We start from the raw sequence: 14,275 nt of genomic DNA, 5'->3' as shown, positions 1-14,275 counted from the left end.
GATAGAAGCCATCAACTTTCTCATTTGAATCTGCGCCAGCATTGCAAGCCTGTAACCTGGCGAACACGATCGAGTGGATCGACGACATGCCCCAAGACGACACACTGAGAAAAATAGTCTTTGAGAGTAAAATACATTACATCGTTCAACTACTGAAGGTATAACAAAGCCCGTATAACCTCCTCTTCCAAGGTCGGGAACCAGGCTACAATCATATAACCCGGTTAAACAACTACACAAAAAGGAAACAAAATAGAGACCACACACAACATAACACTCACCCGACAGGTGGTGCTCAAGCACGCGAAGCTGCCCCCAGCAACCACCGTTTGGTTGCGAGCGTTACCGACGGTCTCCTCTAGTCTTTGAATCGCCAAGTCATCTGTCCTCTGTTGCTCTGCGTTCCTTCACCGTTGGTATGGGACGGTAAGCAGAACAATTAAGTTGTCTTAATAAGCGTCATTCGAGAGACAATGTTATGTGAGGGCCCTTCTACCATCTGTAAATTGCGTGTATCCTGTAATGCAAGATACTGACTCAGTCGTATGTGCTAGTAGTCGAAAAGCTTAACTCCAATCAACACCGAAGCAAAACGAGACCATACCTAGGCGCCAACATACTAATTTAAGACATCGCATAAATTCTCCTACTTTATCTCTCTGTTTAGTTTAGTATTTATTTTTCGTTCATCCCAGTACTAAGTTTAATTCCCACGTTTAGTTGTTTCCCCTAGCAACCGACTTTAGTGAATTATTTTTAAACTCTATTTTGAGTGTCAGCGTAGCTGCGCAAGTGACGACGCAACTGCATAGATAGTAGTGCATTCCTTTTCACTCCCCGTGGGATCAACAAATTTTACTATGATGAAATTGCTACAATGTCTTGTGCACTTGCAAGACATTAGGCAACCAAGCTAATGTCGTCCATCACCATATATGTAAGTTTTGTATTGACAAGGGTGAGTACAGGGGCACTCAGCAAGTTTCACTATTAAGGATACTAGCACTCACAAATACAATTAGGTATGTAATGGTTAAGTGGTGAAGCTGCAAGCGCGTAAGCATCACACTACAACTTACTCTCTTCGTCCGCGAATAAATGTACTTCTATCTTTTGTTCTAAGTGAAAGTTTTAAAATTTTGACCAACTTCATAGAAAAAAGTAGTAGCACATATGACATCAAATTTGTATATCATGAAAGTACATTTCAAAACGAATCTAGTGATAATAATTTAGTGCAATAAATGCTGCTATTTTTTTCCTATAAAGTTAGTCAAAGTTTCAAAAACTTTGACTTAGGATAAAACCTAGATGTACACTTATTCGCGGACGGAGGGAGTACCTCTATTGGAGTAAGATAAGAAGCGTAATCCAGAACAGGTAACCCGTGAACTAAACATATTATTCATTTACCTACGCAAACATAGCACTACCTTGCCCTTCCCGTCGCATACCCATGAAGAAGAGACAATCAAGACGCTCACACGTTGGCAAGTCTGATTATTATCTTAAAGTTGTTCTATGAACTGTTACAATGCTTCAAGCCGTCTATAATTGCGGACATGGTTTTTCAAAACATTTATTATTGACCCATGATGGGTATCCGTGTTTGCTCTTCTCAATTAGCTGCCAACCAACACATGCGCCCATTTGATGGACTAGAACGAGAAGTTCCAAAACGACTCGACCACTAACTATACATAAACAAGTCCAGGAGGCAGCCGATGAGTCGACATCCTACTCGAGAGCTAGCTGTATCTCTGAGTCAGACCCAACCGAATGGTACACAACTAGGTTGCGCCCAATCTATGCCGTTAAGTTTTTGAGCCACTGCTACCTGAGTCATATGATATTTTAATATATTTTTTTTGCCGATCAACCTGTGGTTGGATGGTTAGAAGAACAATGATATCACCAGCCCACCAAAGTTTAATTCCTAGACGTGACAATGTGACAACTTCGTCAATCGCAAGATAATGTGCCGGCTTAGTCTCTCGAAGGTACTCATAGGAGTAGGATATGCGTGCGTGCATTCATAGAGCGAGTATATGAGCGTACTGTATATTAATAAAAATACACATTTTTTAATATCCGCAGGAAAATAATTTGGAGGAGGAAACTTGGAACGAACTCGTCCATCGTCCCATGCCTCGCCATGGTTCGTAGGTTGCCTCACGCCACCGCACACGAACACAAACCGTGCATTGCATAGAGACCGCGCCGTCACGAATGCGAGACGGTCGCCTCCCCCGACAAGCCAACGCCAAACCAAAGCCCACGCGAACGCAACACCGCTCTCTCTCTCTGTCCCTCTCTCTCTCTCCTCTCGCGCGCGCGACGACAACGAGAAGCCGCGGCGCTGTCGGGTACCCCGCCGCTTCCGCTCGCCGGAGATGGAGGCCTCTGGGAGCTGGGACGCCATCGACTGGAACCAAATCGAGGTACGGTAGCCCCAGCCCCCGTCCCCACACCTTCCTCGGCCCCGCGGTCCCTCACCTTGTACCACCTCGGCCGCGCGCCCGACGCCTCGGCGGGAGTTGGGGCTTCCGATTCGCACGCGGCCCGCGTGCCCGCGTCGGGGCCACCGCACGCTGCGAGCGCGCATCGCTCCATTCCTGGAACCGATAAGCACGCGCATGTGCCTGCACCCCTCCGGCGCGAGTGCGTAGGGTTAGGTTGCTGTTGTGGCTGTGGTCTGACGTTCTAATGCGGCTCTGTGCTTTTTTTTCTCGCTTCAAGGATCCGAGGTCGCGGAGGTCTTCGCAGGGAATGGAGGAGTTCCTGCTCGAGGACGAGGAGGTTTATGCCCAGGTTCGACTCCATCCCCCAAGTTTAAATTCCTCACCAGTTCGATGGATTTCATTTTCTGTGAGGTTGGTGAATTCCGCTTCGCGACCTATTGATATGTTTTGGTAACCATATGCAATCTTATGGTATACGGCGAGCCTGGTGGCGTGGATTGTCATTAACTCTTGATATGTATTGGTTGTGGCCGTTCTAGATTAGCCCAATGGCATTGCACATACCTCAAATTCTATATAACAAATGGGCTAGTATATCGGTTGCAATATTGCTATACTATATGATTTGTTGCGGCGAGGTAGTAGATAATGTGTGTTTCCCTTTATTTTCTAGTCTCATCAGGTTCCACTTCTACACACCTTTTTTTTTTCAGTTAACATATATATGTAATAATGTGCCTAAGCTGGATGTAAATTTTCACAGGAAAAACTAGTGTTTAACACAAACGAAATTTATCACAATAAGCAGTATCGTACAACATTATTATGGATGCTTCCTTCAATAATAAAGTATTATGTACACAAACAGTTGATCTGCAATAAAAATCGAGTACAGTTGGGCATGTCATTGTCCTAAATGGAACTAAATTGCTATTTCCATTGTTTATATGTACAACCTAACCAAATAAGTTTGTGTGAGCAAATTCATAAAAAACAACTTGATATTAATTTTGTTGAATATACCATTCATTAGGTGGAACCTGTTAGTTGACCGAACAATAAAATCTGAGTAAAGGCCAGCGCGGCAGGTCTACAGGCTGTGATACCTCCTGCAGGAGAGATGTGGAAGTCTCCTGCCGCCGGCGAGCCGGCTATCAACTATTGGAATTCAGAAGGACATAATGTGTGCAGTGGGGAGATGAGAGGACTTGACGAGTTGAGGAGTTATGGGGATGTACGGCGGCTCCATTAGGTGTTTTCACGTCGAACGAAGGGTTTTCCGTATCCAAAACGTATCGCAGCAGTATCCCACACGTATCAAACATTAGTTTCTTTTAAAAATAAATAAATCAAAGGACACGTACAAGATACGTATCGGGCCGTATCGGGGCAGTATCCGAGTATCCGGGCAGTATCTGGCCAGATACGCGTGCTTTCTGAAGTATCCGCGCAATGTAGGGCTGTGCTTCCAGCATTCATGTGCTAGATACTGGAGTTAGATCGCAATTAGTGCATTCCAAAAGATTTGGAGGTTGTGTAATAGCATATAGCAGGTCCAATGTAGTAATGTACATAGTTGGCTATTTAGTGGCTGAACTGGAAATTCATAGGTCGGAGTGCATGCATGGCACGCGTTAATCAATTTGTTAGCTAATAGGATCAGTAAACAGGAAATAATTATGGAATGCCTCTAAAAATTGTGGAATAAATGTGAAAGGCAGACAAATGAAGTGTACTGAAATTATAATCTGGTTTTTACTGCCATGCATATTCACTTGCCAGACAGAGAGAACTAGACAATAGCCCCACCGTGGTCAACTCAACAGAGAACAAAGATAACCCAAGGAGAATTTGTGTTGGGTGAGATAATTCAAGGTTCAGTGGACTAGTCTGTGGCTAGTTCCTCCCTTTCTGCTATATTTGCTCCCCCCATACCATGAAATTTCTGCTAACAAGGGAAATAAATGCCTAACTGCCTATCATTGTCAATTTTCCACATGACATATTCTTAAATTGAAGTACTTATTAATCTGTGTGGGGCCAAATCAATTTAGTACTCAAGGTTATATAGTGACTTGTTTTTCCCTAGTGTTCGTAATTTAATAATAAGGAAAACCACGAGTTGTAAATGATAATGCATTTCCAGTCATAAACCAGAAACCTTCACTGAATGAATCTCATTCCCATGTTTGTCTTCACATTTGTCCATCTCGAATTTGATCATCCTTACCTCTCCTTACTTAGGGCCATGGTGTTGTTCTACTAAACACAGATGAGGCCGGCATTGTTTCAGTGACAAATTTCCGTCTTCTCTTTGTGGTAAGCAATCATATTATTATTCTGTTGGAACCGTGAAAACTAATATTACACGGCGTGATGCTTCTTGCACTTAAATACAAATTCCTTCTGCCATGTGATTCTTCTTTTAATATTGTTCACTTTCTACATTGTGCTCTCAATTTCATTCCATCGAATTGGAATCTAGAAAATTTATTGGTTTGTTCTTGGAATAAGAACTTTGTATATTCTGTCTTACATTTCCTTTTTTTTTTCAGAGCCAGGTAACAAAAAGCATAATAGAGTTAGGTACCATACCCCTTAGTACAATTGAGAAGTTAAATGATGTAAGTCTCCAGGTTACTATCAGTGGACACTTTATTGGTTTAAGTTTGGTTTATCTTCTTTGGCGCATGACCACTGTTGTTTGCTCTAATGCTTGCAAGCAATTCTTATGGATTATTGATCAGACTGGTTTTTCTGCAGGATGTAAAGCTTCAATCCGTACCACGCCAGTATGATAAGAAGCAGCCTCGTGAACTTCTTCAAGTCATTGGTGAGTTTCTACTTCGTAGGGTTGCCCTGAGCACCAACAGCTACTTAATCATGAAATTTGAGTAAGTCTGAGTGGAAGAATGATACTATTGGTGTGAGGAATCTCTTTTACATATCATCCTGTAACTGCATCCACCATTTCTTCTATTCTTTTACCCCGACGACTCAGATTTGTGATTTTTACCGTGATAGTTGAAATGTCTTTGTTCTGTTGCTGCTTCATTCATTTTTTTAATGGATGTGCAGTCTATTTCCAGTGATTTTGTTGACCATTTGAAAAGTTCAGAAAATACATTTTAATTACCTCACCTTTTACTTGGTTACTTTTCTGTTCAGGTAAAGACATGAGAGTTATTGTGTTCGCTTTTCGTCCTAGAACCAAGCAGGTAGATATTCTTTTCCATTCTAGCCAAAAACTATTGCATTTGTTTATTGATTACTTTTTTTTAGCTTATTCTGGAAATAAGCGCGGCATTTTCTTTAGGTTGAGCAATATCCAGTTTTAACTTTACATGCACTTGTATTTTGTTATACCAGATTACTAGATTAGCCATTTATCTTCAGAGATCTACTTCTGATACTTACCTTTCCAGAAAAATGAAGTGTTTGACGCTTTGAGAAGATATGCTAAACCTTCTCAGCTGTGGGAGCTATATGCATTTTCTTGTGACCCATCCACTGTTGATAAGAAATCCGATCCAAAGATGCGTCTCATGAAGGAATACCATCGTCTTCTTAGCGAAGGCAGTGAGTTTGAAGTTGAAAAATATTATTTCCGTAACAATTGGAGACTAACCACAGTTAATTCGAGCTATTCATTGTGTTCAACATACCCCTCTCAGTTGATTGTTCCTAAGAGCATAAGGTATTCTTTTGCCTTTGGCAACATCATGTGATAATTTCTGTTCTTTTAAATACATCCTCAACAAGTCACACATGCAAATATTTTTCTTTTAGTGATGAAGATTTGTGGCAAGCTTCTACTTTCCGAGCCGGCAGACGCTTGCCTATTATTTCGTGGTGTAACCCTGGTATGTCTACTCATTTTTCATTCCTTGCAAACATTTTTTACCTTCCCCTGTAATTTTTTTACTCACTATATTTGGAAATTGTTTTATGCATGAAATAACCTCAGCATTTTCTTTTGTAAAATATTGTTGGTTCATAGATGGTCAGTTATCTCCTTTACTACCGGCTAAAAGCCTGGCACCACCACAACTCTTGTTAGTATTCTTGCAAGTATATCCAAACCAGTCAATTGTACTTGTAATGCTACTACGTTTGGGTATGAACCTTCTATTTGGTCTGCCAACCAGTTCTATTTCTGTTTGTTAAAATGTCAAATAAAATCCCAAGAGTAGCTACTATGAAATGGGAACTTCCTGGTTCTCTGATGTCCTTATTTCTTTCTAGTTTAATCATGTCATGTGAAATCATGTTTTATATGTATTTTCTTAAGTAAGTTTGAAATTCGAGTGGTTCATTCATGTTGCTGAACACCAAGTCTCTACATCCGCCGTGCTTGAAAAGAGGGCACACAAATTTTGTTTGAAGTCAAATGGTGCAAAGTTTGACCAAGTTTGTAGGAAAACTATCAACAATTACAATACCAAATCATATGCCTTCCTTTTGGAGTTGGAGGTATTTTATATCCATATTGATCGGGCAAACTACACATGTTTTGGTGATTAAAAGCATGGTTATAGCGGTGATAAAAAGAACCGTGAAGGAGGCATCAGCTAGCATTTTGGTTTTAGTTTTTTTGAATAATATGCAGTAAGAAGTGAACTTGTCTGTATTGCAGTTTCTGGAGCTGTCTTGGCAAGATCGTCTCAACCGCTGGTGGGATTAATGATGAACTTTAGAAAGTGAGCTTACATCGATCTAAATAAATAGCCTTGACATGTGTGCTGACCTCTGAGTGCTGCTGGTCTAATCATACGGTAATTTCTGCAGCAATGCTGACGAGAAGCTTGTTTCTGCTCTCTGCACCCAAAATGTTGATGCGAATTTGCCTCCAAGGTAATCAAAGCATGTTTTACATGTCTATGTTGGTTGGGCTCTGATATCATTTAAGTATCGTCTCTTATAATGTGTCCTTGACTCTATGAGCCCTCTTTCACTTATGATGTTTGCAACTTAATTCTTACATGTGCTTTTCTTTCTCTATTTCTATCTCTACTAAAAATGAACGAAAGGTTCCCGTTTCACTCTTTCCTTTGTCCAACCCTCTTCCTACTCCCCGTTTTGATTTCTCCCCATCCCACCTCTGTTTTTTTGTCCCATTGGATTTCCTGAAAACTGTCTCAACTTCCCCACATCTTGTTGACTTACCAAACAAAATCTTGTTTTCATTGTTGGCAAGCCAATAAGGCCTCATTTGGTAGAGGTGGTTTTCCAGCCCCAAGGGGGTTGGGATTGGAGGGGATTTGGTGGCTCCTCTTCTTCACCCAATCCTCTCAAATGCTCACCAATCCAACCTTCACATCCCTTAATCCCCTTTCTACTATTTGGTACACACAGTTTTGAACAAGCTGGTGCAGAATGGCAACACTACAATTAAAAGTGCAATCTTTACAACTCAACTCATAAAATAACTTTACATGCAACGAACGTACAACCAGATTATGCAAAGCAACAAATAAGCTCTTATAATCAGTTATAAGTATCATGATTCCAGAAATAAGGAAAATGATTATTGTATAAACATGGCACATGCCACGGTCCAGATGAAAAATACAAGATGTTTGATCAGCGAACATCAGCGGTTTATCATCACAACACAAACACATGTTCGATTGGTGGATGCTCTTAATCAATTGCGAGCATGCTGACCGCGTAGATGATGTCAAGCTGTAGTTGATGATTGTGAGCAGCAAGCAGATGAAGAACTTCATCTATTCAAGACAGAAGGGGCATAATTAGTGGTTACACTTGAACTACTACCATTTGATTGAATACATCCAGAGGACTACATTATAAACATCTGGTCTACAGTTTGAAAACTGGAATGTGTTCAATATCAGACCAGGGAAATAAAAATGTGCAAGCACATTATAAACATCCAGAGGACCACACTTGAACACTTCTTAGTGTAGAAGATAACAAGCATTAGATAGGCTAAGCCAGTTTTCCATATGGCTTAAATCACCCAATATTGCGTTGACAACAAGATAGTACTCCATCAAGACAAATTTTAATGCACCAATTTAACATTGACGGATGCGCAGTCGCGGGCTAAGCTACTAGAATATTTATGCCTCCGTTGCAACGCATGGGCAGTTATGTAGTTGAAAAAACAGATGTATGCAGGCAAACGGTGTTGCACTGTTGCTAATGCTATCGACTGTCTTATTCTCTATCCTCACATGCAGAGCTGAGAACCCATAGCTGATGTCATGTCATATTAAATTTTACCTACTTTTGTGTTTAACATGAGCAAATTCTAGTTAGTATAAGCCACTGCCTTTTATGCCCTCCATTCCATATTTCTTAGCACATATTGACTTTCTGATACGGTGATACCTAACCGCTATGAACAGTTTCAATGCTTTTAATGTTGCAAATTTCCCGCTTCCAATATAAACAGGAAATTATACATAGTTGATGCCCGGCCAAGAGCAAATGCTTTAGCAAATGGGGCAAAGGGTGGTGGCTCAGAGTCATCTTCTAATTATCCAAAATCTGAGGTAAGAGTATATGCACAGATCGGCTTGTATGGGTATTCTATAGAACTGCTTTATACTTTGTTTTATTTCTATAATTCATTGGATTTGGAACCAGGTTCTTTTCTTAGGAATACAAAACATCCACACAATGAGAGATAGTCTTTCTCGCCTTAGGGATTATGTGGATGCCCATGGGTCAATATCATCAAACGGTTCCTCTTCAGCTGTATCCCTCGTCGGAGACCGGGCAAGCATTTGATTTTTTCACACTGTAATGTCTGCATGTTCACTGAGAAGCAAACACAAGAATAATATAATATTTTCTCTTTCAGAGAAATCGTGGATCAACCTGGGGTGGAGGCAGTCTTAATAGCATGACACAGTTTTCTTCGATGTTAGGGGAATGGCTAAATCATATCCAGAACATCCTGGTTGGTGCTTCATGGATTGCTGCACAAATTGCCCAGGAATCAGCTTCAGTTCTTGTCCATTGCAGGTTTTTTTGTACTTACCTCAGTATCGATAAGATGTGCTAATTGAACTAATTTGCTGGTTGTTGTAAATGGAGAACATTGATGGTTCTGTTTTCTGTGATCATGCTTATTGATTTTGCATTTAGTTCAGACATGTCATGCATGCAAGTGTCTGCAGGGAAGATTTGCTATTCTCTGCTCATCATATTTGTGCTTATCAATTCAGATAACAAAAGATCTGTTGCGAATGATTATGAAATATTTGTGTGATCAGTAGGAAAAGAAAACCATTTGAACCCTCAACTATGGCAAGAGTCTGCTTATGTGATGTGCATAAATTCATTTATACATTGCATGGAAGGATGGACACTGTTTGCTGTTAAGGTTTTACTGTTTTAGTATCTGAACCCGTTTGTTAAAATAATAATAATAATGATATGTATCCCAAGTTTCTACCACTTGTTGTCAAACTTGCATAATCAGAACCTGAAAATTTGCTCCTTTTACTCTTGTGACCCTAGGATGTGAAATAATGGTGAAACCACCTTGAGAGGTTATTGAACTACCATTTGGAGGTAGTGAAGCCAGCCTATTTTCACCCTTTTGCTGCCGTAGCTCCTTTAATCATTTGTTGTAGCTGGGATTACATGCCAATGCCACTGGAGTGGTTGAACTATACCATGCAGGTTACCTTATATAATGATCTGGTGTTAAAGCAGGCCTTAAGAACCAAATGCTGGTTGGTAGGTCTTTGTTCATTTTGAGTTTGGAACATGGCTTGTGACCCAAGATTTAATCATGGACAGGGATGTGTGAAAGTTAGCTATCCATGTGCCAGAACGGTTTCAATATCTTATGGGTTTCAACTCTAGCCTATCCCAACTTGTTTGGGACTGAAAGGCTTTGTTGTTGTTGTTGTTGTTGTTGTTGTTTACTAGTCTTACTAGGAATCAGAGGGACTCCAAATCCTGGCTGTCTTGCTCACCTCTCATGCATTAATAATGATAATCTTAGGCTGCATGATTGCTACAGCTTTGTTGCTCCGATCAAATTTTAATTTCTGATTTTTGTTTCTCTTTTGCAGTGATGGTTGGGACCGCACAACCCAGTTGATTGCACTTGCTTGTTTGTTGCTTGACCCCTATTATAGAACGTTCGATGGGTTCCAGGTACAGACTCGCAGAGACCACAAAGTTTGCAATGTGCTCCTGTGGCAAGATAATTTTGTTTCCACTTCTCCTCCATTCCTGTCATGAAACTCTTCAATGGAATATTTAGAATTATATTTGATGTTTGATTGTTTTTGTTGTTAAAATGGAAATGTAATGTAATGACATGCCATTTCCTCGGACTAGTTGTTGCACATGCCTCTTCACATGATATATGGCCTTCTGAACTTTTAAGACTAAAACTGCAGTTCATATTCACATTAAGTTCCTGTGCCCTGCCATTAATCAACATTACGTTGTCTAATGTATAATAGTTCCCGATTGCTGATTTGTTTCAATTGTGTCACTTCAATAGTATGAAAGACTTGGTTTTGGAACTTGGATATATAACACTCTTTTACCAAACTGTTTTTAGGCCCTTGTGGAAAAGGATTGGCTAGCTTTTGGTCACCCGTTTGCAGAGCGATTGGGAATTCCAACAGTGTCCGAGAATGGGGGATCACAGTATGAGCTACTAAGGCAACCATCTGTTGGGAATTTAACCAGTTCGCCGAGCAGAGGTTCTTTAGGAACACCAGGGTCATCCTCTAATACATCAGTTCAATCCCAGACATCAAACAACAGTTCACCCATACTGTTACAGGTAGCCTACAAGTGCTACTTTTCTTTTCCTTTTGTCTTGTAGATTGTATCAATAAATAATAGGAGTTGCCTTGGTCTCAGCAACTACCAACTGGTGGCTTTGATGAATAAATGATAGGCTGTTTCTTTTATATGTTAATATTCAAATTACTTGTTCTATTTAATAGATTATGGATTTTACCTATTTGGGGGGCTAAAGGCTGCTCACAGTTTAGTTAGGCTGTGCAGCAGACCCTTCACAAATCATGCCTCTCAGAAGTGTTAAATTTCTAATGGAGTGACATCAGTTAACAGCATGGTGTGCTTTAATGATTATCAATGTGTTCGAGCATTTGAGAACAAAACTGCATGGCTCCTTTTTAATATAATAGGGGCGACCTATCATACAGTTTGGATGTTTCTGTTGTCTTGTTCATGCATTTGTGTTTGCTTTGGAGGTATTTGATATACATTTTGTTTAATTACTTGAGCTTGTTCTCTTCTAATACCGCATCTTTTGTTTCAGTGGCTTGATTGTATTGCTCAGTTGTTACGTCTATACCCAGCTGCATTTCAGTTTTCATCTGTAAGTCTTCTTTTTCTTCTGCAGCTGTATGGTCATGCTAACACTAGGTCTCTTCATGGATATGCATAACCTGGACTATTCTTGTTGCAGAAATTCCTAGTTGACTTTATGGATTGTGTGCTATCATGTCGCTTTGGGAACTTCCTATGCAATAGGTATTTAATCTAGAGACCGTCTTGGCAATTTTTTGTTCGTATGTCGTGTGTGTGTGTGTGTGTGTGCGCGCGCGCATGTGTGTGGGGGGAGAAGGGGGGGGGGGGGGGGGAGACAAAGGCATGTTCATCACACCCTTCCCATTGTATGTGTGAATCATCAATAAAAGTGAAGCATATGAAAAACGCGAAATTTGAAATGCAGATGTTGTGTCGATATATTTATTAGTAGGACATCATGTAAGAATTGAACTTCTTTTAAGTTCAGATCAATTTTCAGTTAAAATTTGTATGTATGTATCGAATAAAAGGAACCTCTGTAAGGAGACATGCCCTCATTCTTCTAAGGTTTTCCATATGCTTTTTAATGTTTAAGAAGTATCCCCTCATGGAAAAACAACTAGCAGGATTATTTATGAAGGATTGCAGTTGAATTAAGTCACTATAGGGTGCACTGAGCAATTCTGAAGTTTATCTTAGGTATCTATTAGTACACATTTGGTGCTCAAATCAATTCAAAGTGTCAGCAGGCTGCATGTGTATTATCTAGTAATTAGTTGACCCAGTAATCATGCCACATCCTGTTTTAGAATCCATCATCCACAAATTTTAAGCTGTATAATCCACAAATTTTAAGCTGTTTAAGCTGTATAATCCACAAATTGGAGATCCTATTGATTACGTGCCAAAAATGTGCTTGTCCAGACCATGATAGTCTCTGGTTAAAAAGATAATGTTTGATTCTTTCTGCACTGTTTGGTTTATCTTAATTGTAAAGTATTCTGCATGGCTAATTTTTATTCCAAATGCAAGTGAGCGGGAAAGAGAGCAATCTGGGGTTACAAGCTCTTGCCATTGCATGTGGACGTACTTGGCTGATCTCCGGGCTTCTGGTGGTAGCTTCCATGAGCACATTAATCCATTTTATGACCGAGAGAGGTATTGGCTCCCCCTTGTACCCCCTGCTGCAGCACTTGCTCCAACTCTATGGCCTCAGTTTTATTTGAGATGGACATGTCCCCCTGAATCACAAGGTGGCGGTCTTGAATCCCATGGGCATTCCATGCGTAAAAAATACGAGGCCTCAGTCAAGGTACTTTTCTATAGCCTTTTATTATTTATTATGCAGGCTCTTCTCTATTTTTTTAGTACTTATAATACATAAGTTAGCAGACAAAAATTCATGGCTGAAGATAGGTTTCATGTATTCCTTTGTTTTCTCATGCAATGGGCAGTCAAAGGAGATGGCTGAATCAAGATCAAGGGATATTAAAATGAAGATGGAGTCTATGCTGACAGACTTGCAGAGGGAGAGGCGTGCAAGTAGTTCAGCCTTAGCCATGGCTCAAAGGGCTCGAAGGGAGAACGTCGCCATTAAAAGGGCGATCCAAACTATAGGGTGCACTGTTAATTTCTCGACGAACGAAAACCAAGTGGACAAGTCCGAGGAGATGTCATATTCATTTCGAAGAGAAGCTGACACTGTATCCCAGCAAGATGATAATGCTGACCTGTCTGTATCCATCTCTGCGATTGAGGACAGTTTGGTATCAGAGACACCAAGCAACCAAGTTTGCGAAACGCTCTGCCCCTTCCGCAGCAGAGAGGGGTGCAGATGGCCGCATGCTGCTTGTGCGCAGCTAGGAAGCCAGTTTGTTGGTTTAAAGGCAAATTTTGATGCTTTTGACCGGCTATCTGTAAAAGATTGCTATTTTCCTAAAGAATAGGCGAGACCATGAGCTCAAGGCAGTTCTAGGTGCACTTTGACAGCTGCCGGTAGATTTTTTTTCCCCGCGGTGGCGCCTCTCAGTTTGCATTGACAGCAGAAGATATGCGCTGGGAGCAAATGAAGATTTAATTATTTTGAGTTGAAGCTCACGTCTGACTCACAAGTTCCTCAGAAGATATGCGCTGGGCAGTTGGTATTCTAGATTAGGGGTTAGCGATTCGTTAAGACCCACTGGGGACTGAAAAGGCAGTCCTTTGTGTTGTATATAGTTTAAAGCAAAGTAATGCCAGATGTGAGAGGTGGTTTCTTTTCACCTGTTGTTTTGGTTGAAAAAAATCATCTGGTTGCTTGGGAATAAGAGCTAATGTACGTCCTGCTCTGGGGTTATCACATTCTTTTTATTGTCACTGTAGCTTTGTGTTGTGAAAATAAAATCATGCTGGGCACAAGCCGAGGCAAAGGGGCTCAGGGTAGTCCTGCCCACATCCTGGGACGTCCACTGATCGAGAGCACAATCTTTTGTAACCCCAGCCTCCTAGGAGGAATGTACTATCCCTTCTCTTCAATGCAATGAAACGCAAAG

General features: G+C 40.7%; 1 protein-coding gene across 2 annotated transcripts; it reads left to right on the top strand.

Annotated features, from left to right (window-relative positions):
- Positions 1-2,095: 2,095 nt before the first annotated feature.
- Positions 2,096-14,152, top strand: LOC109755197 (phosphatidylinositol-3-phosphatase myotubularin-1). Of its 2 annotated transcripts, XM_045231772.2 has the most exons (20): positions 2,153-2,441; positions 2,740-2,811; positions 4,707-4,781; positions 5,018-5,086; positions 5,226-5,295; positions 5,631-5,680; positions 5,888-6,159; positions 6,252-6,325; positions 7,099-7,162; positions 7,251-7,316; positions 8,884-8,983; positions 9,078-9,209; positions 9,295-9,458; positions 10,520-10,604; positions 11,020-11,247; positions 11,752-11,811; positions 11,902-11,966; positions 12,777-12,902; positions 12,998-13,056; positions 13,199-14,152. In XM_045231772.2, the coding sequence occupies exons 1-19, from the start codon at positions 2,394-2,396 to the stop codon at positions 13,008-13,010; spliced, it is 1,833 nt and encodes a 610-aa protein (XP_045087707.1). In that variant the 5' UTR covers positions 2,153-2,393; the 3' UTR covers positions 13,011-13,056; positions 13,199-14,152. The 2 variants fall into 2 exon arrangements, with proteins under 2 accessions (XP_020169683.3, XP_045087707.1); XM_020314094.4 differs by having other exon boundaries at positions 2,096-2,441; positions 12,777-13,056.
- The last annotated feature ends 123 nt before the right edge of the window (positions 14,153-14,275 follow it).

The sequence above is a fragment of the Aegilops tauschii genome, chromosome 7 (genome assembly GCF_002575655.3).
Source record: "Aegilops tauschii subsp. strangulata cultivar AL8/78 chromosome 7, Aet v6.0, whole genome shotgun sequence".
Classification (NCBI taxonomy): domain Eukaryota; kingdom Viridiplantae; phylum Streptophyta; class Magnoliopsida; order Poales; family Poaceae; genus Aegilops; species Aegilops tauschii.
Note: the sequence above shows the minus strand (reverse complement) of the source record. Positions and strands in the feature narration are given on the sequence as shown.

Coding starts and splice junctions, on each gene's coding strand:
- LOC109755197 (XM_020314094.4), top strand. CDS start 2,394: ATGGAGGCCTCTGGGAGCTGGGACGCCATCGACTGGAACCAAATCGAG. Junction 2,812..4,706: donor ACGAGGAGGTTTATGCCCAG/GTTCGACTCCAT, acceptor CTCCTTACTTAG/GGCCATGGTGTTGTTCTACT. Junction 5,087..5,225: donor CAATTGAGAAGTTAAATGAT/GTAAGTCTCCAG, acceptor GTTTTTCTGCAG/GATGTAAAGCTTCAATCCGT.